Source organism: Podarcis muralis, chromosome 3 (genome assembly GCF_964188315.1).
Source record: "Podarcis muralis chromosome 3, rPodMur119.hap1.1, whole genome shotgun sequence".
Taxonomy (NCBI): domain Eukaryota; kingdom Metazoa; phylum Chordata; class Lepidosauria; order Squamata; family Lacertidae; genus Podarcis; species Podarcis muralis.
Window position 1 is genome coordinate 6,339,655 of NC_135657.1, and position 23,997 is coordinate 6,363,651.

Below are 23,997 nucleotides of genomic sequence, written 5' to 3' on the forward strand. Positions count from 1 at the left end.
CAAGTACCCAGTAATCCAAAAAGCCCAGAAAACTCACAGCCTGTGCCCCACCCGAAAGGTTAGGAATATAGGAAACCACCATAGATCTGTTGGAGAAATATTGGGATTCAATACCCAATATTCTGTGGGTTCAGCCTGGACAGCAAATAAGATCCAGACTCCAATTGTCAGTCAAACATGTTTATTTAGGTGTTGCAGCGCCAGCGAGATTCAGAAAATGGCAAAGCTCTGTCAGTGGTTCCAGGGTATTGAACCTCAATATTTTCCCAACACACCAAGACAAACCATTGGTCCATCTACCCAGCAGCTCTGCAGGGTACTGAGAAAAAGCACCAACTATGGGATGGCAGGGGTTGAACCTGAAATCTTTTGCATGCAAAGCGTGGCCAACTCCCTCCGGCAGCGATTTAAGAAGATGATGAGAGGGGTCAGGAATAGCAAGGAACCCCAAAGGGATATTACTGCAATTATTAAATCAATTTCACATTTTGACAATATGGAATCCATATTTTGCTCCACTTAATATCTGAAGCATCGTCCTTATTAAAAAGCAGGCTAGACCTGTGTCTGGAAACTGAATGGAGAGGTCCAGAGTTACAGGAAATTTGTGCAGCCTTGAGTATCTAGAGGTAAGGAACAGAAAACTCACCTTTCTGGTAGTTTGGGGCCATGCAGGAATGTGCCACACAGCCTTTTCACATAGCTCAGGTCCGCATTGTGGAAGTTGTGCCCAGCCTTTAAAGAAAAGACAGAAGTATGATTGTACAGTGGTACCTTGGTTCTCGTACGGCTTGGTTGTCGAGCAACTTGGAACACGAATGAAGCAAACCCAGATGTAAGTGTTCTGGTTTGCTAACTTTTTTCGGAAGCTGAACATGCTCTGATTTGAGTGTTACGGTTCGAATTTGAGTGCTACGCTGAGGTCTATCTTTTTTTGCTATTTATTTTTGGTTTTTGTGGCTTTTCTTGTTTTTGTGACTGTGTGGAACCCAGTTCAGCTACTGATTTATTGACTGTGTGACTGCAGAAATGGATAAAAGCTGCAAAGCCACTTTAGACAAAGCAGGTAAGAAAGAAAAAAAAATACATTTTCATTTTTATCATCTACAATTGATAATTGATAAATTATTGATTTTACAGTACAGTACATTGTTTATTGCTTTCATTTTGTGGGTCAGTGGTCTCGTTAGATGTACAATTCATGTCAAATTCTTGTTTTAGGGGTTGTTTTTAAAAGTCTGGAACGAATTAATCCAGTTTGCATCACTTTCTGTAGGAAAGCGCACCTTGGTTTTGGAACGGACTTCTGGAACGGATTAAGTTTGAGAACCAAGCTAGCACTATACACTCTCCCAACAGTTATTGTGCAGAAGTATCCTGCAAAATGGCCTTGTGATGAGGACCTGATCACTCCCCTCTCCACCCCTATGTTGAATTCACAGCTGAGAACTTGGCAGAAGGGCAGGTGACCTGAACTGGGAACCTCAGGACAAACTGTAGGATAACCAGCCTCATAACCAAAATGCTCAACTCTTCATTAAAGCTTGGAAGGGGTTAATGCCATAGAGTAAGCTGTCCTGCCAGGCTTAGCTAAGTCAGACGTCCTCCACCTTGGAGAAAAGCAAGCCTACCATTCTATTACTTGATCTACAGCATGTTTAGAGGTAAAACAAAACAAAACAAAACAAAACAAAGTTCAGGAATGGGACATCTGCCTTGCTGTCATCCCAGTGGGCAGATGATGATAATAAATAATAATAATAATAATAATAATAATAATAATAATAATAATAATAATAATTTATTTGTACCTCTCCCATCTGGCTGGGTTTCCCCAGCCACGCTGGGCGGCTTCCAAAAAAGATTAAAAATACATTAAAATGTCACACATTAAAAACTTCCCTGAACAGGGCTGCCTTCAGATGTCAAGTCAGATAGCTGCTTACCGTATTTTTTGCTCAATAACAAGCACCTGACCATAACACGCACATAGTTTTTAGAGGAGGAAAACAAGGAAAAAATATTCTAAACGAAACAGTGGATGTATGATTTTTGTGGTTCATGCTGTGGCCACAGACATGTGATCTGATGGTGAGTTTGGGGTGACCCAGTGCAAAAATCCTGAGGATCCATGTGGATCCGTGGCTTTGTAACTACGTTTTAAGTGGGGAGGGAAGGAAAAGCACTCAAGGGAGAAGGAGCACGCATGGGGTGGGTGGAGAAGGAGCTTTTCTGCGAGCTGAGCGGGGACGAGGGAGGGAAAGAGCACTGTTGCTTTAAAGGTATACTTAAGGTATTTGCCCTGTGCCTGGGTTTTTTTTCCATTTAACAGTTTGCCGCCTTTTCCTTCTGCTCCTTTGTTTTGAGGCAGAATAGATTTGAGCAAGTGAGAAGGACTTGGATTGCAGGGGATTCGCCATTAGCTGTGTAAAAGCGCTCCTCCTTGCAGCCTTCTACTTTGTTTGTACAGGTGGCTACTGGTATCAGGTTCAGTTTGAGTGATAAGCAGCCACCAGCAGCAATAGAATGGAGCACAAAAAAGCGGTAGGGGCACTAGGACCCAGACAATGCTCAAATCTATCCTGCCTGAAAACAGCTGAGAAGCGGGGTATAGCCTTTTCTTTTACTTCCTGGTTTTCACTGCGCTCCTGGCTCAGAGCTCCAGGTTGGGGTTTTTTTGTTTTTGTTTTTGCTGCTGGTTGCTTAAATTTTATCCTTCCTGATCCAAGCCCTCCTGTCTCTCTGCATCCTCATTGCTCCGTTTAGAGAGCGTGTGGACCTTTGCTGAGGCTGCAGCAGCTGTTGCTGGCTACTTTAAAAGCGCCTGCTGGCTTTGAACCGCCTGCCTTCTCCCGGCTTGCTATGGCTCCCGTCTGTCCCTCCTCCCGTGTAAGCGGCTGCTGCCCGCTTTGCTGCCATGGCTCTCCTTCCCTCCCTCCTCCCCGGCTCCTCCGTAGGTAGCTTTAAAGCAGCCCCTCCTCCTGGCTGTAAAGCAAGCAAAGCTAGAGCCGTGCAAAGCCCTGCAAGCGGCTCCCGCTTTGCTTGACTGACGGCAGCCACGGCTCCGATCCAGTGCATTCGCTCCGTAACACGCACAGGCATTTTCCCTTACTTTCTAGGAGCAAAAAAGTGTGTGTTATGGAGCGAAAATTACAGTATCTCTTTGACATCTGATGGGAGGGTGTTCCACAGGGCGGGTGCCACTACCGAGAAGGCCCTCTGCCTGGTTCCCTGCAGCTTTGCTTCTCGCAGTGAGGGAACCGCCAGAAGGCCCTCGGCACTGGACCTCAGCATCGGGGCAGAACGATGGGGGTGGGGACACTCCTTCAGGTATAACACCTCCTTCTCCTGCCAGTGTCATCTGGCATCCCAACTGGCCAGCCAAAAGTTGGTACTTACCTGCCAGGTAGTGTTCAACTTATTGATGTAGTTGACCATGTCGTGAGAGAGAGGGGGGAAGATGGGGACATTGCGAGCGCCCGTAAGGACCACCAGGAGACATAGAGATACTATGGACCGCCACATTTTGGAAACCGGTACCCTAAGAAAGGTGGGAGAAAAGAATGGAAGCAAATTTAAGTTGCATGACTGTGATAAGCTGTCAAATACGAACGAACAAGCTGTACATCACTCTTTTAAAAAGAGCATATCAATCTTATAAGTTATTATGGGCATCCATCTTTTTGGCTAATGCTATCTTGCCTGGGGGTGGTTTTGCATACTGCAGCCAACCGTCTTGGGCTATTGACTAGCCAGAGATCTCAGCACATTGAATATAAAAATGCATCGTGCAATCTGGACCAATTAGAGAGAGATAAGATTTTCGTTTTGCTTGAGGAAGAGGCACACAGGAGACAAGAGTTTTAAAATGGTGTGTCTAGGAAGTCAGTAAAACCAGATGAGCAGGTAGGGGTGCAAGTGATGTCATATTAAGAAACCCCCTCTGGCCTTCAGAAGGTGTGCAAGGCAAAGTATATGACGCGTGTGTTGCTTTTCTTAACCACAAACTAGGGTGAGCTAGAAGAGTAAAAAAAACAACAACTCATGGATAGTCAAAGTAATCAGCAATACAGTCGCATCTTGGTTGTCAAATGGAATCCGTTCTGGAAGTCCGTTCCGACTTCCGAAAACGTTCGACAACCAAGGCGCGGCTTCAGATTGGCTGCAAGAGCTTCCTGCACACAATCAGAAACCGTGTCGGACGTTCGGCTTCCAAAGAACGTTTGCAAACCGGAACACACACTTCCGGGTATATGCAGTTTGGGAGCCAAAGGCGTTTGGGATCCGAGGTACGACTGTACAAGCACAGAGCAAAACAAGGGCTGCCAATGGGTCACCCAGCAGCATCACTGAGCCTGCGCAACACCTTCTATGGTGCCCGCAGGTGGTCTCAGTAAATATCCCCGCAAGTGACTTTTCTACTTTAACTTGTCACAGCTCTTTCCTTAACTCAAGGTTTTCATCTGAACTAGCCAGATGTTTAACTGATAATCAATCACAGTTAAAAAATAAGATCACATCTGAAAAATAAGATGCAAAGCATCTTATTGCCAGCAACAGAAGAATGGCAAATAAAACTTATGGACTATGCAGAAATGGCAAAACTCAAGAGAAGTTCTCAATGAGAAGTTTTAAAAAGAGTGGGGGAAATTTATTGTGTATGTGCAGAAATACTGTAAAGAAGTTGGCAGGTTTAGATTAAGCACCTGTAAGTAAAAAATAATAATTAGAGAATGTAAAGGTTAACAAGTGGATAAAAATGATAACAAATTGCAGAGAATGGTGTAAGATGTAAAGAACCAGTAGAAGGGGGTGGAAGGAAGTTTTGAGGTTTAAAGAACCCCAAAAGGAGGTTTGTAAAATAGTAGGATTTTTTATTAGAAATTGAAATGTTAGATAGTGGTTTGGCTTTTTGTATCCTTATTTTATTATTATTATTTGGGGGGAAATTATTTACAGAGAAAAATAAGACCAGAGCTATCTTGCCCCCCAAATGGTAACTAGACATTTTGTTTTGGTAACCTGTAAACCTTGGTTTGGGACGCGGGTAGCGCTGTGGGTTAAACCACAGAGCCTAGGACTTGCTGATCAGAAGGTCGGCGGTTCGAATCCCCATGACGGGGTGAACTCCCGTTGCTCGGTCCCTGCTCCTGCCAACCTAGCAGTTCGAAAGCACATCAAAGTGCAAGTAGATAATTGGTACCACTCCAGCGGGAAGGTAAACGGCGTTTCTGTGCACTGCTCTGGTTCGCCAGAAGCGGCTTAGTCATGCTGGCCACGTGAACTGGAAGCTGTACGCCGGCTCCCTCGACCAATAAAGCAAGATGAGCAATGCAACCCCAGAGTCGGCCACGACGGGACCTAATGGTCAGGGGTCCCTTTACCTTTACCTAAACCTTGGTTAAGGAGCCACATGGCACCTAGCTTATATGCCTGAGTTTCTAACACTGGTTGGGAAGGACTACAGTGGTACCTCAGGTTACATACGCTTCAGGTTACATATGCTTCAGGTTACAGACTCCGCGAACCCAGAAATCGTGCTTCATGTTAAGAACTTTGCTTCAGGATGAGAACAGAAATCGTGTTCTGGCGGTGCGGTGGCAGCAGGAGGCCCCATTAGCTAAAGTGGTGCTTCAGATTAAGAACAGTTTCAGGTTAAGTACAGACCTCCGGAACGAATTAAGTACTTAACCTGAGGTACCACTGTATTTACCGTATTTTTTGCTCTATAAGACTCACTTTTTCCCTCCTAAAAAGTAAGGGGAAATGTGTGTGCGTCTTATGGAGCGAATGCAGGCTGCGCAGCTATCACTGAAGCCAGAACAGCAAGAGGGATTGCTGCTTTCACTGCGCAGCGATCCCTCTTGCTGTTCTGACTTCTGAGATTCAGAATATATTTTTTTGTTTTCCTCCTCCAAAAACTAGGTGCACCTTGTGGTCTGGTGCGTCTTATAGAGCGAAAGATACGGTAGTTTAGCGAGCCTCCACTAGGAAGCAATATGGCCCAAACAGATTTCAAGCCTCGGTGATAACTAGACTAACATCACCCCCGAAATGGTATTTGGTTTTGACCAGTCAGCTGTCTTCCAGATCAGGTTGGGATTCTATCAGGTGCACTAGTGGTCAGTTGACACAGACAGGATTAGCAGCGATTTTGTTTGTCTGGTGTAAGGGAAAGGAGGCGATGGTGCTTGCAAACCTCTCTTGGGGCAGACAGACTCTTATCTAAAGACAGGCAAGCACATTTTGCAACTCAGAGATCAACTGAAGCGTCTTGGGTTTTGCATTATCTGAGAACCCAAGTCACATGCAGGAAAACAGGCCGTCACTTTTTGCTGAATTGCACCGAGAGCAAGCCAGACAAGACACCAGCCTGGTTATGTTTTAAAAGTTTCAACACTAAATGGAACACGTAAAGCTCATTCCCCCTGCCTCTAACTTCCCCACTGCTTTTAAGGAAGTGGGACTCACGAGCGAAATATTAAAATTAAAAGCGGGAGGGTTCTGGGAAGTTCAGAGGGGAAGTTCCACTGCAATCCCCTAAACTGTTCTGCTTACTACTGAATTTTACAAAAATAAGAAAACAATGAAATTATCAGGGGGTGAAGGAAAAAAGAAAGAAAGCTGAAAACAACTATTTCCAAAAATAAGCAAAATCAGCAATAAACTGAAAAGCAGAGTAGAACACACGCCAACATTATACATGTTTTAATATGGGGTTGCCTAAACAAAATATGCTTTTGTCAATAGGCAGGGAATTCCAAAGTGTTACTGGTGTTGCCACACTAAGATTTGTGGGACGGGACCCAGGTGTCCTGCTAGCTCCCTGGCCATGGCAGGGAAAACCCAAATTATGCACACATTCAGTCTGCGTAGTTTACAGACCAAAATCAACTTTCCTTTTTTTTTTTAAAAAAAAATAATTTTTATTGATTTTCCAACATAAATTAAAAATACAATACAATACACAATACATAGACAAACAAAACATATAGACACGTATAATTTCAAAACCTCTTTTTCATAAATCTTACTTCCCCGACTTCCCCATGCCTCCCCTTTCTGCATCCCTGTTTTAAGATTTCTTCAGCAACCTCTCACTTCAATTAACTGATTACTCATTTTCTTTTTTCCCTTCTTTTCTTACTTAGTCATTTACAGCTGTAATTCTGTTTTTTTCATTACCCTTGGCATTTTAGCACTCATTAATTTTATAACAGTTCTTAAGGTATACTTTAAATTTCTTCCAATCTTCTTCCACCGTCTCTTTTCCTTGGTCACGGATTCTGCCAGTCATCTCCGCCAGTCCCATGTAGTCGATCACCTTTGTCTGCCATTCTTCCAGCGTGGGTAGTTCTTGTGTCTTCCAATACTTTGCTAAAAGAACCCTTGCTGCTGTAGTAGCATACATAAAAAACGCCCTATCCTTCCTTGACACCAATTGGCCGACCATGCCCAGGAGAAAAGCCTCTGGTTTCTTATGAAAGGTACATTTAAGGACCTTCTTAATTTCATTATAGATCATTTCCCAGAAGGCCTTACTCTGGTTTCTCTTCAGATTGTATAAATCTTTCGCCTTTTACAAAATCAACTTTCCTTGCCACTCGGTTTGTATTATAGCTCAGTTGGTTAGAGCGTGGTGTCGATAATGCCAAGGTTGCAGGTTCGATATTCCTGCGTTTGACCCTCCTCCTTTTTAAGCTCCTGTCTGCTCCCAATGAAATCCTCAAGAGTTCTGCCGAACTCAGAAACTTCCCACAAGACAGTTACTCTGTGGGGAGACTGGGAGTTTTATCACAGTACCAGCTGCTTCACTCAAGATGCTTTGAGCGTTAGGTTGCGCCCTTGTCAATTTCCCCATTTCACATGTTGATGAGACGCAGTACAGAAGCTTCTTTAAAAACAGCTCCACGAACAGATGAGCAAGGAGAAACTCTCTGGTTACAAGGCTGAGAATACCCAGGCTGTACAACCTGCAACTTTCGTTTCTTCCTTGCAGAGGAGAGTTCTTCCTCTTCCGTCAGCCGATGACTCACTCGACTTTGCTATCATGCTCCAAGACACAGCAGCCAAGAGCCCATAAACACTCTCAGGCAGAAATATTCACTGCTTGAAATATGGCGTCCCTCAGACCTGTAGCTCTCTAGATGTTGTTTGACTCCAAAATTCGTCAGATGATGACCTGTGCCACAAACTAGATTTAATGAACACTCATATCAGAGTGTTTTGTAAATTGATAAGGTAAAGGTAAAGGTACCCCTGCCCATACGGGCCAGTCTTGACAGACTCTAGGGTTGTGCGCCCATCTCACTCAAGAGGCCGGGAGCCAGCACTGTCCGCAGACACTTCCGGGTCACGTGGCCAGCGTGACAAGCTGCATCTGGTGAGCCAGCGCAGCACACGGAACGCCGTTTACCTTCCCGCTAGTAAGCGGTCCCTATTTATCTACTTGCACCTGGGAGTGCTTTCGAACTGCTAGGTTGGCAGGCGCTGGGACTGAGCAACGGGAGCGCACCCCGCCGCGGGGATTCGAACTGCCGACCTTTCGATCGGCAAGCCCTAGGCGCTGAGGCTTTTACCCACAGCGCCACCCGTGTCCCTGATAGCCATAGCCTTTTATATACTAACCTTTTTTGCTCTTCCATATCTGTTTAATGCTCCTAACCCTTCTTTTAGATTTTTACACAGTGGTACCTCGGGTTAAGAACTTAATTCGTTCTGGAGGTCCGTTCTTAACCTGAAACTGTTCTTAACTTGAGGTACCACTTTAGCTAATGGGGCCTCCCGCTGCCGCCACCGCACGATTTCTGTTCTCATCCTGAAGCAAAGTTCTTAAGCCAAGGTACTATTTTCTGGGTTAGTGGAGTCTGTAACCTGAAGCATCTGTAACCCGAGGTACCACTGTAGTCTTTTATATTGAAATAAATAAGTTAAGGTCTTATGTATATAATAAAGGTTCATAAATGTACCAAACAAACACCTGAATAGATGTATAGGCCACATATCTGAAGCTGCACAGGAGAGCAGCTATGGAGCCATTTTGGCTCCCAGGCTCGCCAGGTGTTTTCTCTGCAAGGTCAAATGGAGGAGCCTCCCCATTGCCTTTTCCTTCACAAATCCTGTCTTAAAGGTATATCTGTGTATGAATAGGGTGTGAGCCTGTGACCTGGCTCAGGAACTAAGTACCGTATTTTTTTGCTCTATAAGACTCACTTTTTCCCTCCTAAAAAGTAGGGGGAAATGTGTGTGCGTCTTATGGAGCGAATGCAGGCTGCGCAGCTATCCCAGAAGCCAGAACAGCAAGAGGGATTGCTGCTTTCACTGCGCTGCGATCCCTCTTGCTGTTCTGGCTTCTGAGATTCAGAATATTTTTTTTCTTGTTTTCCTCCTCCCAAAACTAGGTGCGCCTTATGGTCTGGTGCGTCTTATAGAGCGAAAAATACGGTACTTATCATTACAAAAGACTGGCCAGGCTCCCCAGGGTATCAATCCAGTAAGCATTAACAGGTAACTTGCCAGTCAGGAGGTAAACAACCCACTCAGATTTCTGCTTTAGCCCACCCTTTCTGTGATGTAGGTATGATGTATCTGGGGGTGGTCTTGGACTCCAGGACGGACAATTAAAAATGTCTATATAAGGGCGGACACACCTGGGTTCTGGGTCCTCCTCCTTTCCTGCGTGTGAGGGGAGCACCCTGTTGCAACAGTTCAATAAAGATCAAGCTTATCAGCTGCTTTGCTTCTCAATATTCTCTGGTTGGCCTCTGTTTTTTTCCTCCGACTGATGGAGAACCTACAAAGGACTCTATGAGGGCTCTTGTGTTCCCCATAAGGGAATAAGGGCAGATTTTCATTTATTACAATATATACCTTCTGCTTTAATAATTTTAGCTTTCCAAAACATTTTACACATTTTAAATGAATGCACCCCACCCTACTTATGTGGGCCAAGACTGTAGTAAGTATTTGATTAACTGGGTTGGGCTTGCTTCCCTTCCTGAAATCCACTGCCAGTCAGTGTAGACAGTATTGTCTCGGCCCTCCAGATGTTTTGGGACTACAATTCCCATCATCCCTGACCACTGGTCCTGTCAGCGAGGGATGATGGGAGTTGTAGTCCCAAAACATCTGGAGGGCCGAGTTTGGGGATGCCTGAGCTAGGTGCACAAATGGCTTGGTACATACACAGCACTTTCTGGGGAGGAAAGTCATAATGTTAAGCGTGAGGTTTAAGATAATCCTCACCCAAACCTGCCACTGCATCTCCAAGACTTTTAAGGCAGGCTTAAAGTCGGGGTTCCTGAGACACATGTACTTGAAGTGGGACTTTTATGGATGCAGAAGCGGTTGAGAAATCCCTGAGAAATGACACCAAAACAGAAAGCACCACCTGCCAGTGCCCTTTTATTCTTTTTAAAATGCAATCGGCGTGAATGTCCATTTTAAAAAGTTGCACATAGGTGGTAGTTCAAAGGGGGAACCAGAGGAGAGTTAACAAAACCCTCAAGATGAGGTGTGCAAGCCTCAAACAAAGGATCCAAGAATTAAGAAGATGAGCTAAGGACTGCTTCTTCCAACCTCCTCCCAGGTTAAAACAAGCCACAACCAACTCGTGACTTTGCCAGAGACAATAGGAACAAGCAGACTTTGGACTGTATTTACGATCAGAGTTGATCTTCAACCCGTTTACGCAGGCCTCTTCTCCTCCCCTCCCTGCCCCAGTAAAAACGAACATAAATCCTTCTAAACACACAAAACACACACACAAAAGGCCCCAGCTCTTTTAAAAGCAAGCAGAGCTGGAAAGACAGCCCGAAATCTGGGTCACACAGCCCAGATTTTTGGTTCTGAAGGGATTTTTCACGGTGAGTGTCTCCCCCCCCCTCTCCCAGATACATGCAAGAAGAGCCTGTTTCTGTTGTCTGTAAGACAGGCGTGTTTTCAAGCTTTCCACATCACAGAAAGGGATTTTTAAGCTGCGATTCCTGCAATAGACTAGATAGTGCTTTGGGGTCGTCTACAAATCTGCTGGGAAGCCTCTGCTTCATCTGACATAAACCCCACAAGGATTCTGGACCATGTTTTCTGTTCCCCAGCCCTCTCCAACCTAGTGTTTAGGACTCTGGTTCCCATCACCCTGACCACTCTGCATGCTGGCCGGGCCGGCTGATGAAAGCTGGGGAGCCCAGTGAAAAAAATAAATTAAGGTCTATAATATACATTCATGGACTTGCCAGGCAAACACGTACATAAATGTATGGGCCACACGTCCGAGGCAGCACAGGAGGGCAGCCCTGGAGCCATTTTGGCTCCCAAACTGACCAAATGTTTTCTCTGCAAGGTCAAAGGAAAACAGAAAAGCCTCCCCCTTGTCTTTTCATTCACAAAACCTGTCTTAAGGGTATATCTGTGTATGAATAGGGTGAGCCTGTGACCTGACTCAGGAACTAAGTATTTATTACTACAAAAGACTGGCCAGGCTCCCCAAGGTATCCAATCAAGTAAGCATTAACAGGTAACCTGCCAGACAGGAGGTAAACAACGCACTCAGATTTCTGTTGTAAACCACCTCTTCTGTGATGTAGGTATGATGTTTCTGGGGGTGCTCTTGAACTCCAGGACGGGCAATTTAAAATGTCTATATAAGGGCAGGTACACCTTGATCGCCGAAGAATTGATGCTTTTGAATTATGGTGCTGGAGAAGACTCTTGAGAGTCCCATGGACTGCAAGAAGATCAAACGCATCCATTCTTAAGGAAATCAGCCCTGAGTGCTCACTGGAAGGACAGATCGTGAAGCTGAGGCTCCAGTACTTTGGCCACCTCATGAGAAGAGAAGACTCCCTGGAGAAGACCCTGATGCTGGGAAAGATGGAGGGCACAAGGAGAAGGGGGCGACAGAGGACGAGATGGTTGGATAGTGTTTTCGAGGTTACCAGCATGAGTTTGACCAAACTGCGGGAGGTAGTGGAGGACAGAGGTGCCTGGCGTGCTCTGGTCCATGGGGTCACGAAGAGTCGGACACGACTAAACGACTAAACAACAACAACACCTTGGTTCTGGGTCCTCCTCCTTCCCTGCGTGTGAAGGGGGCACCCTGTTGCAACAGTTCAATAAAGATCAGGCTTACGAGCTGCCTTGCTTCTCAATATTCTCTGGTTGACCTCTTATTTTCTCCGACCGATGGAGAACCTACAAAGGACTCTATAAGGGCTCTTGTGTCCCCCATAAGGAAATAAGGGGCGATTTTCGTTTATTACACCAGCAACACCTGGAGGCAGCACCAGAGTGTTCTGCAAGAATTACAGAGTTGCAAGCGACCCCCACGGGTCATCTGGGTCCAACCCCTTGCAATCTCACAGCTCAGTGTCTAGGCCAGGGGTAGGCAACCTAAGGCCCAGGGGCCAAATGCGGCCCAATCGCCTTTTAAACCCAGCCCATGGACGGTCCGGGAATCAGTGTGTTTTTACATGAGTAGAATGTGTCCTTTTATTTAAAATGCATCTCTGGGTTATTTGTGGGGCATAGGAATTTGTTCATTTTCTCCCCAAAATATAGTCCGTTCCACCACATGGTCTGAGGGACGGTGGAGCAGCCCACGGCTGAAAAGGTTTGCTGACCCCTGATCTAGGCCTACAGAGCATGGGTGGAGAAACACAGGCCCGGGGGCCACATGCAGCACACCAGGTCCCTCTATTTGGCCCTTAAAACCCCATGCCTGTTTTCTAGCGTCCTTGAGTGAGGCTGCCTAACTGGGAAGTGCCACTGTAAGTCCAACGGAGCCTTTGCTTGCCGTGATGGAGGCGAAATGTAGTGGAAAAGCCACTTCTGCCCTGCAGAGGAGGTGGGATTGTGGGCGTCACGGCCCAGCCCCCGCACGATCGGGAGAATCCCCGGCTGCGTCACCCCCTGACCAGCCAATCGGCTGGCTTTGGGGGCATGGCCTGCCCAATTTAAACGCAGGATCTCCCTCTTTTCCCGCATACCAGCTGTTCCTGTTTCCCACCCTCCTGCCCTATAAGGTTTTCGTCCTTTGACCTTGGTAGGCCGCAGTTGAGGGGCCTGGTAGGAGTTTTTCCACTTGGCAAATTAGCACCAGCCACTTGGTTTTCACCTACCTCACAACTTTCTTGGTATTGGCGGATAGGCATTGGTATCACCTTGCCAACAAAGGCCCGTATACTTAAAGCTATGATTTTCCCAGTAGTGATGTATGGAAGTGAGAGCTGGACCATAAAGAAGGCTGATCGCCGAAGAATTGATGCTTTTGAATTATGGTGCTGGAGGAGACTCTTGAGAGTCCCATGGACTGCAAGAAGATCAAACCTCTCCATTCTGAAGGAAATCAGCCCTGGGTGCTCACTGGAAGGACAGATCCTGAAGCTGAGACACGACTAAACAACAACAACAACAATGGTCAAAGGCCTGGAAACAATGCCTTATGAGGAATGGCTAAGGGAGCTGGGCATGTTTAGCCTGGAGAAGAGGAGGTTAAGGAGTGATATGATAGCCATGTTCAAATATATAAAAGGATGTCATATAGAGGAGGGAGAAAGGTTGTTTTCTGCTGCTCCAGAGAAGCGGACACGGAGCAATGGATCCAAACTACAAGAAAGAAGATTCCACCTAAACATTAGGAAGATCTTCCTCACAGTAAGAGCTGTTCGACAGTGGAATTTGCTGCCAAGGAGTGTGGTGGAGTCTCCTTCTTTGGAGGTCTTTAAGCAGAGGCTTGACAACCATATGTCAGGAGTGCTCTGATGGTGTTTCCTGCTTGGCAGGGGGTTGGACTCGATGGCCCTTGTGGTCTCTTCCAACTACGATTCTATGATTCTATGAATTGTTCTGTAGATGGAAGAAGGGACGAAGCGCCATCACCTGCCCCGCATATTGAAGGGTAGTCCAGTAAAGGATTCCGGGGGGCATGGCCCTGTCCGAAGCCTAGGGAGGTGAGGGCCTAAGGCACGCCCCTGAGTGGTGACCCCGGGGGAGTTCCTAGTTGATGTGCATCAGCAGGACTCCCCCTACTGGTGGTTAACCCTTCCTGGACTTCAAGCAAACAGGCTGAAGCTGGATAGTCGGTTAGGACCAATGCCTAAGCCAATACCGCTCATCACCTGTAACCAATAAAGTTGTGGCCTTATTTAGCCCATTAACATTAATAATTGTGCCATGTGTCTTTAGTTCCACTGGGGTGGGGGTGGGAACTCGCCACGCAATTAGCCCAACTGCAAATCCCATTCGCTGCTCAGCCAACCGACGCCTACTGTGCCCCTTCCCCACCAAGAAATGTCACGGCTGCTCCAGGAAACCAAAATGTCAGCTAAAACCACAGGAGCCAGCCAAAAAAAAGACCTCGTCCGGTGTCTGAGCTGGTGAAGCTGCGGAGAGTGGAACAGAGATGTGAGGGTTGAGTGGGTGGAAACCTCTGGGCCTCAGGCTAGGAGAACTTCCACAGATCAGCAAGAGGTTTTTTTTCCACCCCCAGGCCCTGGGCTGCATTTCACCCCATTTCTCCTTCCTCCCGCTAAAGCAGTTGCCAGGCTATCAGTGGAACTCCATACCTGCTCAGCCAGTAGAGCCTGATCCTCTTATTAAAAGGGTTGCGGATTCGAGTCCCACGTTTGGCAAAAGATTCCAGCATTGCAGGGGGCTGGACTAGATGACCGCCGTGGTCCCTTCCCACTCTAAAATTCTATGATCTGCAACCAACCTGCCAAAGGGCTCCAATTTAAAGGAGACACACCCATGAAGGAGCATAGGAAGATGCCATCTTCCATGTCAGAGAACACTGGCCCATCTACCTTAGTATTGCCTTCACTGACTGGAAGCAGCTCTCCAGGCATTGAACCCGAGACCTTCTGCATGCAAGTGTTGTGTCACTGAGCCCTTCGCAGTGTCTCCCTATCACTGGGTAAAGTTTCTGTTTAACAACAACAACAACAACAACAACAACAACAACTTATTTACACCCTGCCCATCTGGCTGGGTTTCCCAGCCACTCTGGGCCGCTCCCAATAGAATATTAATAATGTGATAAAACAGCAAACATTAAAAACTTCCCGAAACAGGACTGCCTTCAGATTTCTTCTAAAAGTTGTGAAGTTATTTACCTCCTTGATATCTGATGGGAGGGCATTCCACAGGGTGGGAGCCACTACAGGGAAGGCCCTCTGTCTGGTTCCCTGCAACCTCGCTTCTCGCAGGGAGGGAACCACCAGAAGGCCCTTGGCGCTGGACCTCAGCATCCAGGCAGAATGATGGGGGTGGAGACGCTCCTTCAGAGATACTGGGCCGAGGCCATTTAGGGCTTTAAAAGTTAGCACCAACACTTTGAATTGTGCTCGGAAGCGTACTGGGAGCCAATATAGGTCTTTCAGGACCGGTGTTATGTGGTCTCGGCAGCCACTCCCAGTCACCAGTCTAGCTGCCGCATTCTGGATTAGTTGTAGTTTCCGGGTCACCTTGAAAGGTAGCCCCACATAGAGCGCATTGCAGTAGTCTAGGCGGGAGATAACCAGAGCATGCACCACTCTGGCAAGCCAGTCTGCGGGCAGGGAGGGTCTCATCCTGCGTACCAGATGGAGCTGGTAGACAGCTGCCCTGGACACAGAATTGACCTGCGCCTCCATGGACAGCTGTTCAGGGGTGGCATGCAAAACTCTTGAGGTTTATACCTACAGACACTAGTTAAATACAGATCACGTCCGCCCTTTTGTTTTTCTTCCACCATGGACACCTCCTGCCAGACTCCTCCCAATCTTTTTTTTTTTTTTTTTTCAAATAACAGCACACCCCCTACCAATACGCTAGCTAGACACAAGCTCACAGTTCCTGGAAATTACATCAGTTAGTTTGCTTGGCTTGGGACCAGATCGGTTGCCTTTTCAAATTTCTTTGCCGCTAAGGAAAGACAGACCACAGAAACTTCTACACAGGAAGAGAGGAAGTTTCTAGATATAACGTGAGGCTACTAAGTCCACCTAGCTCAGAATTAAGTCACACCTGTGGGTCCCAAACATTTTCAGGAGATTGCCATCTTGGTTCCACACTCATTTCTAGTGCCCCCCCCTCACCTTACCCTATAAACAGAATACAGTTGTGCCTCAGGTTACATACACTTCAGGTTACATACACTTCAGGGTACAGACTCCGCTAACCCAGAAATAGTGCTTCAGGTTAAGAACTTTGCTTCAGGATAAGAACAGCGCAGCAGCAGGAGGAGGCCCCATTAGCTAAATTGGTGCTTCAGGTTAAGAACAGTTGCAGGTTAAGAACGAACCTCCGGAACGAATTAAGTACTTAACCCGAGGTACCACTGTACAGTCATACCTCGGGTTGAGCATTTTCAGGTTACGCTCCGCGGCGACCCGGAAGTAACGGAACGCGTTACTTCCAGGTTTTGCTGCTCGCGCAGACGCTCAAAAAGACATCACACGCATGCGTGGATGCGGCGAATCGTGACCCGCGCAGACGCGGGTTGTGTTCGCTTCAGGATGCGAACAGGGCTCCGGAACAGATCCCGCTCGCATCCACAGGTACCACTGTAGTGGTCTGCACAACCCGCTAAGGAAGAAAGGACAACAAAATTCAAAGCAGTAGCAATTAACTGCTCACTTCCTCAAAATCCACTTAGAACTATTAATTAACTAGAGTTGGAAGGGATCCCCAGGGGTCATCTAGCCCAACTCCCTTCCAACGCCACAATTCTATGATTCTATTACAGTGGTACCTCGGGTTACATACGCTTCAGGTTACAGACTCCACTAACCCAGAAATAGTACCTTGGGTTAAGAACTTTGCTTCAGGATGAGAACAGAAATTGTGTGGTGGTGGTGCAGCGGGAGGCCCCATTAGCTAAAGTGGTACCTCAGGTTAAGAACAGTTTCAGGTTAAGAATGGACCTCTGGAACGAATTAAGTTCTTAACCAGAGGTACCACTGTACAGGCATAGGCAAACTGGTCCTGTTAGCTAGGGATAATGGGAGTTGTACTCCCAAAATACCTGGAGGGCTGAGTTTGCCTTGAGAGGGACACTGTCCCTCTGTTGCTGCAGCCTAGAACTGCATAACTTTTTTTGCTGCTGCTTCCCATGAAGCTTGCCGTCTACTAAGACCTCTAGATCAGTGGTTCCCAATCTTTTTTTGGCCATGCCCCACCTAAGTATCTCTAAAATGCTGATTCCCTCTCCTTCCCCCATGACATATAATTATTATTACAGTGGTACCTCTGGTTGCAGACTATCTCTTCCGGGTGCCATTTGCACCCCAAAAAGTCCATAACCAGAGCGGCGCTTCTGAGCATGTGCGAAGCACAATAGAGCACTTCTGCACATGTGTGAACCATGCAGAATGCTTCTGAGCATGCAGCAAAACCCAGAAGTAAAGACTTCCAGGTTTGCCACGTTCTTAACCCAAAAAAAACAATGCAACATGAAGCGTTCGCAGGAGGAGGTATGACTGTATTCAAAAAGCGAACTCCTATTCATGTGGAGGAAGTCTAAAAGGCCATTATCTTTGTCCAAACAAGCTTTCAAATTGCCCCCCCCCCCAGATCCTTTTCACACTACTTAAAAAACCTTTTCACGCTACTTAAAAAACTTAAAAATAAAATCAGAACTACAAGGGCAATTGGATCATCTGACTAAAGCTGCAAGCTTAAATAAGCTTATCAACACTCAAACGCTACTGAGGCTTCCTTATAAGCCTTGTTTTGGAGCAGGCCTTGAGTTTCAAAATCAGATATATAAGAAGCCCCACCCTTGGAGAAGATCTTCCTCCTCCTGCTTGCCATCTCTCATCTCTTGCACACAAAAAACAGAGCCGTCCAGGACAACACCAAAGGTTCAATTCCCGTCTTCCCGCCAGCCCAAACATGCATTATGAGACTAGATTAGCAATTTTTTTTCAGCCATGGTGTGTGTGTGTGTGTGTGTGTAAAATACAGGCAGTGCCACTGGTCAACTCCCCTAAGGTCAGGCCACAAAGCCTGTTATGGGTCCCAGAATGTGCAATATGTTCAGAGTAATGGGAACTGGGGTTAAGCAGGCGGAGAGGAGATATTGCATCTTCAACTTCCTTCAGCCAGCATGCTCAGTGGTCAGGGATGGTGGCAGCTTTAGTTCAGCAAAATCTGGCAGGCCACAGTTTGTCCCAACTCTGGTTTAGAGAAGGAGGATTACATTATTACCAGCTTCAGTATTATGAACATACCTTTAGCAAAACAATTATTGAGCAGCGAAAGGGTTGGTGTGGCCCCACTTTTCAAGACGGCCCCCCCCAAATATATTTGATTTATACCCCACCTATTCTCCAAGGATTTCCAGTTGGGTTATATAGTTCTCCCCCTCCCCACTTTATACTTACAACAGCCCTGTGAAGTCTTATTTATTATTATTATTAATTAAATTTGCATACAGTGGTACCTCGGGTTAAGAACTTAATTCGTTCTGGAGGTCTGTTCTTAACCTGAAACTGTTCTTAACCTGAAGCACCACTTTAGCTAATGGGGCCTCCCGTTGCTGCACAATTTCTGTTCTTATCCTGAAGCGAAGTTCTTAACCCGAGGTACTATTTCTGGGTTAGCGGAGTCTGTAACCTGAAGTGTATCTAACCTGAAGCGTCTGTCACCCGAGGTACCACTGTACTGCCCTATATATGCAGGTCTCAAGAAAGAAAAGTAGGTTAGATTGGCTAGCCCAAAGCCACACCCAGTAGCCTTCATGGCTGAGCAGGCGATTTGAACTCCGCCCTTGCGGGTCCTAGCCAGACACTCTAACCCAGGGGTCCGCAAGGTTTACCTCGCCAGGGCCAGTTCACTCCAGCGGAGATCCCTCCATGGGCCAGATCATGCGCGCATGTGAGCACACACACCTGCGATTTCTGGCGTCTGTCTGCGCAGACAAGATTTCCGATGTCTGCGTCTGCACAGAAGCAATTTTTGGCATCTGAGCATGTGCAGACGCGATTTCCGGCACCGCAAAAGCGGTCCCCAGCACCAGTTTAGTGCAGCGAGCGGGGACTCACCGAGCGGGTGGCTCGGGGCCGGTTAAACGACCCCTGTTGCCCACTTGTGGCCTATGGGCCTTAGGTTCTCTACCCCTGCTCTAACCACTACACCCCTACTGCCTTTGCAATATATTTGCACATATATCCGGGAAACCTGATGGAGCATAGCAACTGGAGGTGGGAGGAAAACAAAACCTGTTTGTATAACAGAGTGGGAAGCTTTTGCATATGAGTGAGCCCAGGACACGAGAGCGTGTACAGAGGGCGCTCCAGAAAGACACCCAGCCACTTGCCACCCCCAGATACCGTGAAGTCAACTTCTCCTCCGATCCCACTCCACCCCCGGCAAAAAAAACCCCAACCGCTTCATCGGTTTCCTTTAGGGAAGGAAGGAAGCAAATCAGATTCGCCAAACTCTTTTGCAAACCTGCTGTAACTGTTGCAAAACAAACCAGAGGCCGGATTTACAGAGTCTGAAGGTTAGGCTTTGGTTACTCTTAAAAGACAACAAACCAACAAAGCGGGTTTTTGAGTCCTGGGCGCGCCCGGGGCCACGGTCCACGCACACTCTTTACCGGCGAGTAAGCGGGGAACATGGGGCCGACCCCCGCGGCACTTGCTGAAAATTTGGGAAATGGATTTTTTGGCAAAAGGAGAGGGAAGGGTCCCACGCCTTGCGCAATATTGCAAACCTCTCCACCCTGGCCACTTCCTCCCGCACCCTAATAGACACTCTCAGCAGCCAGGGCGGCCAGGATCGGGGCCACGCCCTGCCCTAAGGAAGGAGCAAAGCGTTGTTCTCACCTGAGATAGGAAGTGGATCTGAGCCAAGCCGAGAAAGCCGGAGAGTTCAGGTCGCCCCCTATTTAAGCGCAGCTGCCGGTTGGGTCGTCTCGGTTGCGCAGGCTCCTCCTGCTGACTCAGCCCACGTGGGCGCTGCGCCTCTCCGGCAGCTGACCCGGCAGCACGTGATTCCCCACCCCTCCCTCCTTCCTTCCCCACCCACCCACCCCATAGATAAATCATGTGATCGTTGCTTGGCTTGCAAAGATGGGTGGCGCGCCCATCTCTCCAGCGCGCGCAAAGGGGCGCTTTCGTATTCTCCCGTTTGTTTTACTCTCAAGTAAACGCTGCTGGTGTCGGTGGGGCATGATTTGGGCGAAGGCGAGGTTGGCCAAGGATTGCACGCACAGAGGCACCCCGCCGGGCCCGATCCTGCACATCCCTCCTTTCCCCACCCTTCCTTTCCATGATTATAAAAATAATTCTATGGTATGAAGATAAGGGGACGAGGAAGATTTTTCTCTTTCTCTCGAGACAGTCGTGAAGTTGAATGGTGGGAGATTCGTGATGGATTAAAAATAGCCGGCGTAGCTCAAGTCCGTAGAGCATGAGACTCAGTCTTAAACTAAGGTTGTGGGTTCAAGTCCCACACAGGGCAAAAAAAAACCCCTGCATTGTGGGGAGTTGGACTCGATGACCCTCATAGTCCCTTCCAATTCCACAGTTCTATGATTCGGTGAAAGGGCTTCTTCATGCAGGGTGTTAGTTAACCTGTGGAACTCTCCCCCACAGGAAACAGTGACGGCCGCCAATTTGGATGGCTTTAAAAGACCATTAGACAAATCCATGGAGGAGAGGATTTATGATGTCACTAGCAGCCATGCTTCTGACATACCAGTTGCTGGAAACCAAAGGAGGGGAGAGGGACTCTTGCGGCCGGATCCTGCTTGTGGGGTTTCCACAGGCAGTGAATCCACAAGGGAATCTGGGCAGGCGCTTGGCCTAATCCAGGAGGCTCATCGGATGATCTTGCATTCATCACAGGAGGCTGCCACTCTGGGCATGCTTAAAGGTAAAGGGACCCCTGACCATTAGGTCCAGTCGTGGCCGCCTCTGGGGTTGCAGCGCTCATCTCGCTTTATTGGCCAAGGGAGCCGGCGTACAGCTTCCAGGTCATGTGGCCAGCATGACTAAGCCGCTTCTGGCAAACCAGAGCAGCGCATGGAAATGCCATTTACCTTCCCGCCGGAGTGGTACCTATTTATCTATTTGCACTTTGACGTGCTTTTGAACTGCTAGGTTGGCAGGAGCAGGGACCGAACAACGGGAGCTCACCCCGTCGCGGGGATTCGAACCGCCAACCTTCTGATCGGCAAGTCCTAGTCTCAGTGGTTTAGACCACAGTGCCACCCGCATCCCCTGGGCATGCTTACTTGAGAGTAAACCCAGCTGTGTCCACAAGGAGAGTCCTGCAGGATCAGGCCAAAGGCCCATTTAGTCTAGTGCCTCCCTTGGCACAGCGGCCAAATAGAAGCCCAAAATCAGAACCTGAGCGGAACAACCACTCGCTTGTGATTCCCAGGACGGTGCAATTCTGCTTCCAACACGAGGGAGCGTGTTGGGCATCCTGGCTATGGCCTAACCTCCCTCACAGGGTTATTGTGGGGATTAAATTAGGGGCAGGGAGAGAGATCTGTGTGGATATGAATACAGTAAAGAGTAGCCATGGACAGTCTTACTCGCCCTGAATTTGCCTAGCCCTGTATCCTGTTCTTAAAGGTAAAGGTAAAGGTACCCCTGCCCGTACGGGCCAGTCTTGACAGACTCTAGGGTTGTGCGCTCATCTCACTCTAGAGGCCGGGAGCCAGCGCTGTCCAGAGACACTTCCGGGTCACGTGGCCAGCGTGACGAAGCTACTTTGGCGAGCCAGAGCCGCACACGGAAACGCCGTTTACCTTCCCGCTAGTAAGCAGTCCCTATTTATCTACTTGCACCCAGGGGTGCTTTCGAACTGCTAGGTTGGCAGGCGCTGGGACCGAACGACGGGAGCGCACCCCGCCGCGGGGATTCGAACCGCCGACCATGTGATCGGCAAGTCCTAGGTGCTGAGGTTTTACCCACAGCGCCACCCGCGTCCCTTCTATCCTGTTCTTACAGTGGCCATAAACCCCCCTTGGGCTGCGAGAGAGTGGCTGATGAAACGTCACCCTGTGAGTTTCGTGACCAAGTGGAGATTAGAACTCAAGCCTCCCCGGTCCTATCTGCTACACCCCTGGTCTTCAGCTGGTGGGTCAGGAGACTGGGCCACAGCCTGATCCTAGGTTAAAACAGGAACAGTACCACCAAGCAAATACATGACAAAAACATTTTTACAAATGGGTTCCAAAAATGCAGGTGTGTGGGTAAAAGTTGGGTCCTGAGTCTGGAAAAGCTTGGAGATTAATGATCAAACCCCTCAGGCGCCCAAACTCAAATCTTATCCCTGATAAGATTGTGTGGCGTTGTGAATGCCTTTCCCCAATCCAATTACCGTACCTGGTATATTTTAGGGTCTTAGTTTAATCTGCTTTCTCCATGCCTTTGAAGGGCTTTTTCGATATGGAATTGCTCTCTTTTGTTCAGTTGCTGTCTCTTGAGCTCTTTTGACTGATTCAATCATAGATTAGAACATCCTATGCCCTTCTAAAATGTGGGTTGTGTTTTTTTTTGTGGGGGGGGTTATTGGGCTGTTAAAGGGACGCGGGTGGCGCTGTGGGTAAAAGCCTCAGCGCCTAGGGCTTGCCGATCGAAAGGTCAGCGGTTCGAATCCCCGCGGCGGGGTGCGCTCCTGTTGCTCGGTCCCAGCGCCTGCCAACCTAGCAGTTCGAAAGCACCCCCGGGTGCAAGTAGATAAATAGGGACCGCTTACTAGTGAGAAGGTAAACGGCGTTTCTGTGTGCGGCTCTGGCTCGCCAGAGCAGCGATGTCACGCTGGCCACGTGACCTGGAAGTGTCTCCAGACAGCGCTGGCCAGTGGCGTAGCGTGGGGGGTGCAGGGGGGGCCGGCCGCACCGGGCGCAACATCTGGGGTTAGGGCAAATCCACAGGTTAGGGGGCGCAAATCCACGGGTTAGGGGGCGCAGATTACTTGCCTTGCCCCAGGTGCTGACTACCCACGCTACGCCACTGGCGCTGGCCCCCGGCCTCTTGAGTGAGATGGGTGCACAACCCTAGAGTCTGTCAAGACTGGCCTGTACGGGCAGGGGTACCTTTACCTTTTATTGGGCTGTTGTTTTTATTTTCATTATATATTTTGTTTTTTTATATAATTTTGATTTTGTTCTGTGAACCGCCCTGAGACCTCCAGGTATCAATAAATAAAATGATCATAATCATAGAATTGTTTGTTGTGGGGGAGAAAGGGAAAGGAGAATGTTAGCCACTTTGAGACTCCTTAGGGTAGTGATAAAGCGGGATATCAAATCCAAACTCTTCTTCGTCTTCTTCTTCATCCAGCCCAACCCCCTGCAATTCCGGAATCTTTTGCACAAGGTGGGATTCGAACCCATGATACCAAGATTAAGAGTCTCATGCTCTACCGACTGGACGTTTTTCGTATCTTAGATTTATTTCAAATCTCCTGCTATATCTTATCTCTGCCTTGCTTCAGCATTCACGTGCAAGTCACCTTGAAGGCAAATCGATGCAAAGCACTTGGCAAGGTGGAGGTGTGTTTGTTAGAAGTATATAAGATACAGTGGTACCTCGGGTTACATATGCTTCAGGTTACAGACTCTGCTAACCCAGAAATAGTATCGCGGGTTAAGAACTTTGCTTCAGGATGAGAACAGAAATTGTGCTGCGGCAGCGGGAGCCCCATTAGCTAAAGTGGTGCTTCAGGTTAAGAACGGTTTCAGGTTAAGAAGGGACCTACAGAACAAATTAAGTTCTTAACCCGAGGTACCACTGTACAAGTTTGCAGCCTTGGATTTCCTGGATCTCTTAGGTTACACTCCTAAACGACTAAACAACAACAATCCCCCATTGTCTAACATCAGGTTGTCTACCAACTGTTCATGTGCAACTCCATCTGCAGAAGTCCACAGATTAAGCTGCTTGCAAAATGCAAACATGAGATACCTGTTTGGCTGCTGGGTTAAAGGCACAGCTAGGGAGTCCAGTTGAAAAACAGTCTTACAACTAGGGTTTTTTTTTAATAAAAAAAAGA

At 47.8% G+C, this 23,997-nt stretch overlaps 1 protein-coding gene across 2 annotated transcripts in view; it reads right to left on the minus strand.

Annotated features, from left to right (window-relative positions):
• CTSB (cathepsin B) overlaps positions 1-19,970 on the minus strand; it is a 32,673-nt gene extending 12,703 nt beyond the window's left edge. Inside the window, exons 1-3 of one of the 2 annotated variants that reach the window (XM_028725180.2) lie at positions 19,812-19,969; positions 3,400-3,541; positions 650-735 (exon numbers count right to left, since the gene is read on the minus strand). In XM_028725180.2, coding sequence (XP_028581013.2) covers positions 650-735; positions 3,400-3,525 — 212 coding nt within the window. In that variant the 5' untranslated portion in view covers positions 3,526-3,541; positions 19,812-19,969. Of the gene's footprint in view, positions 1-649; positions 736-3,399; positions 3,542-19,811 lie in introns of both variants that reach the window. The other variant, XM_077925418.1, reaches the window with a different exon arrangement.
• Between the last annotated feature and the right edge of the window lie 4,027 nt (positions 19,971-23,997).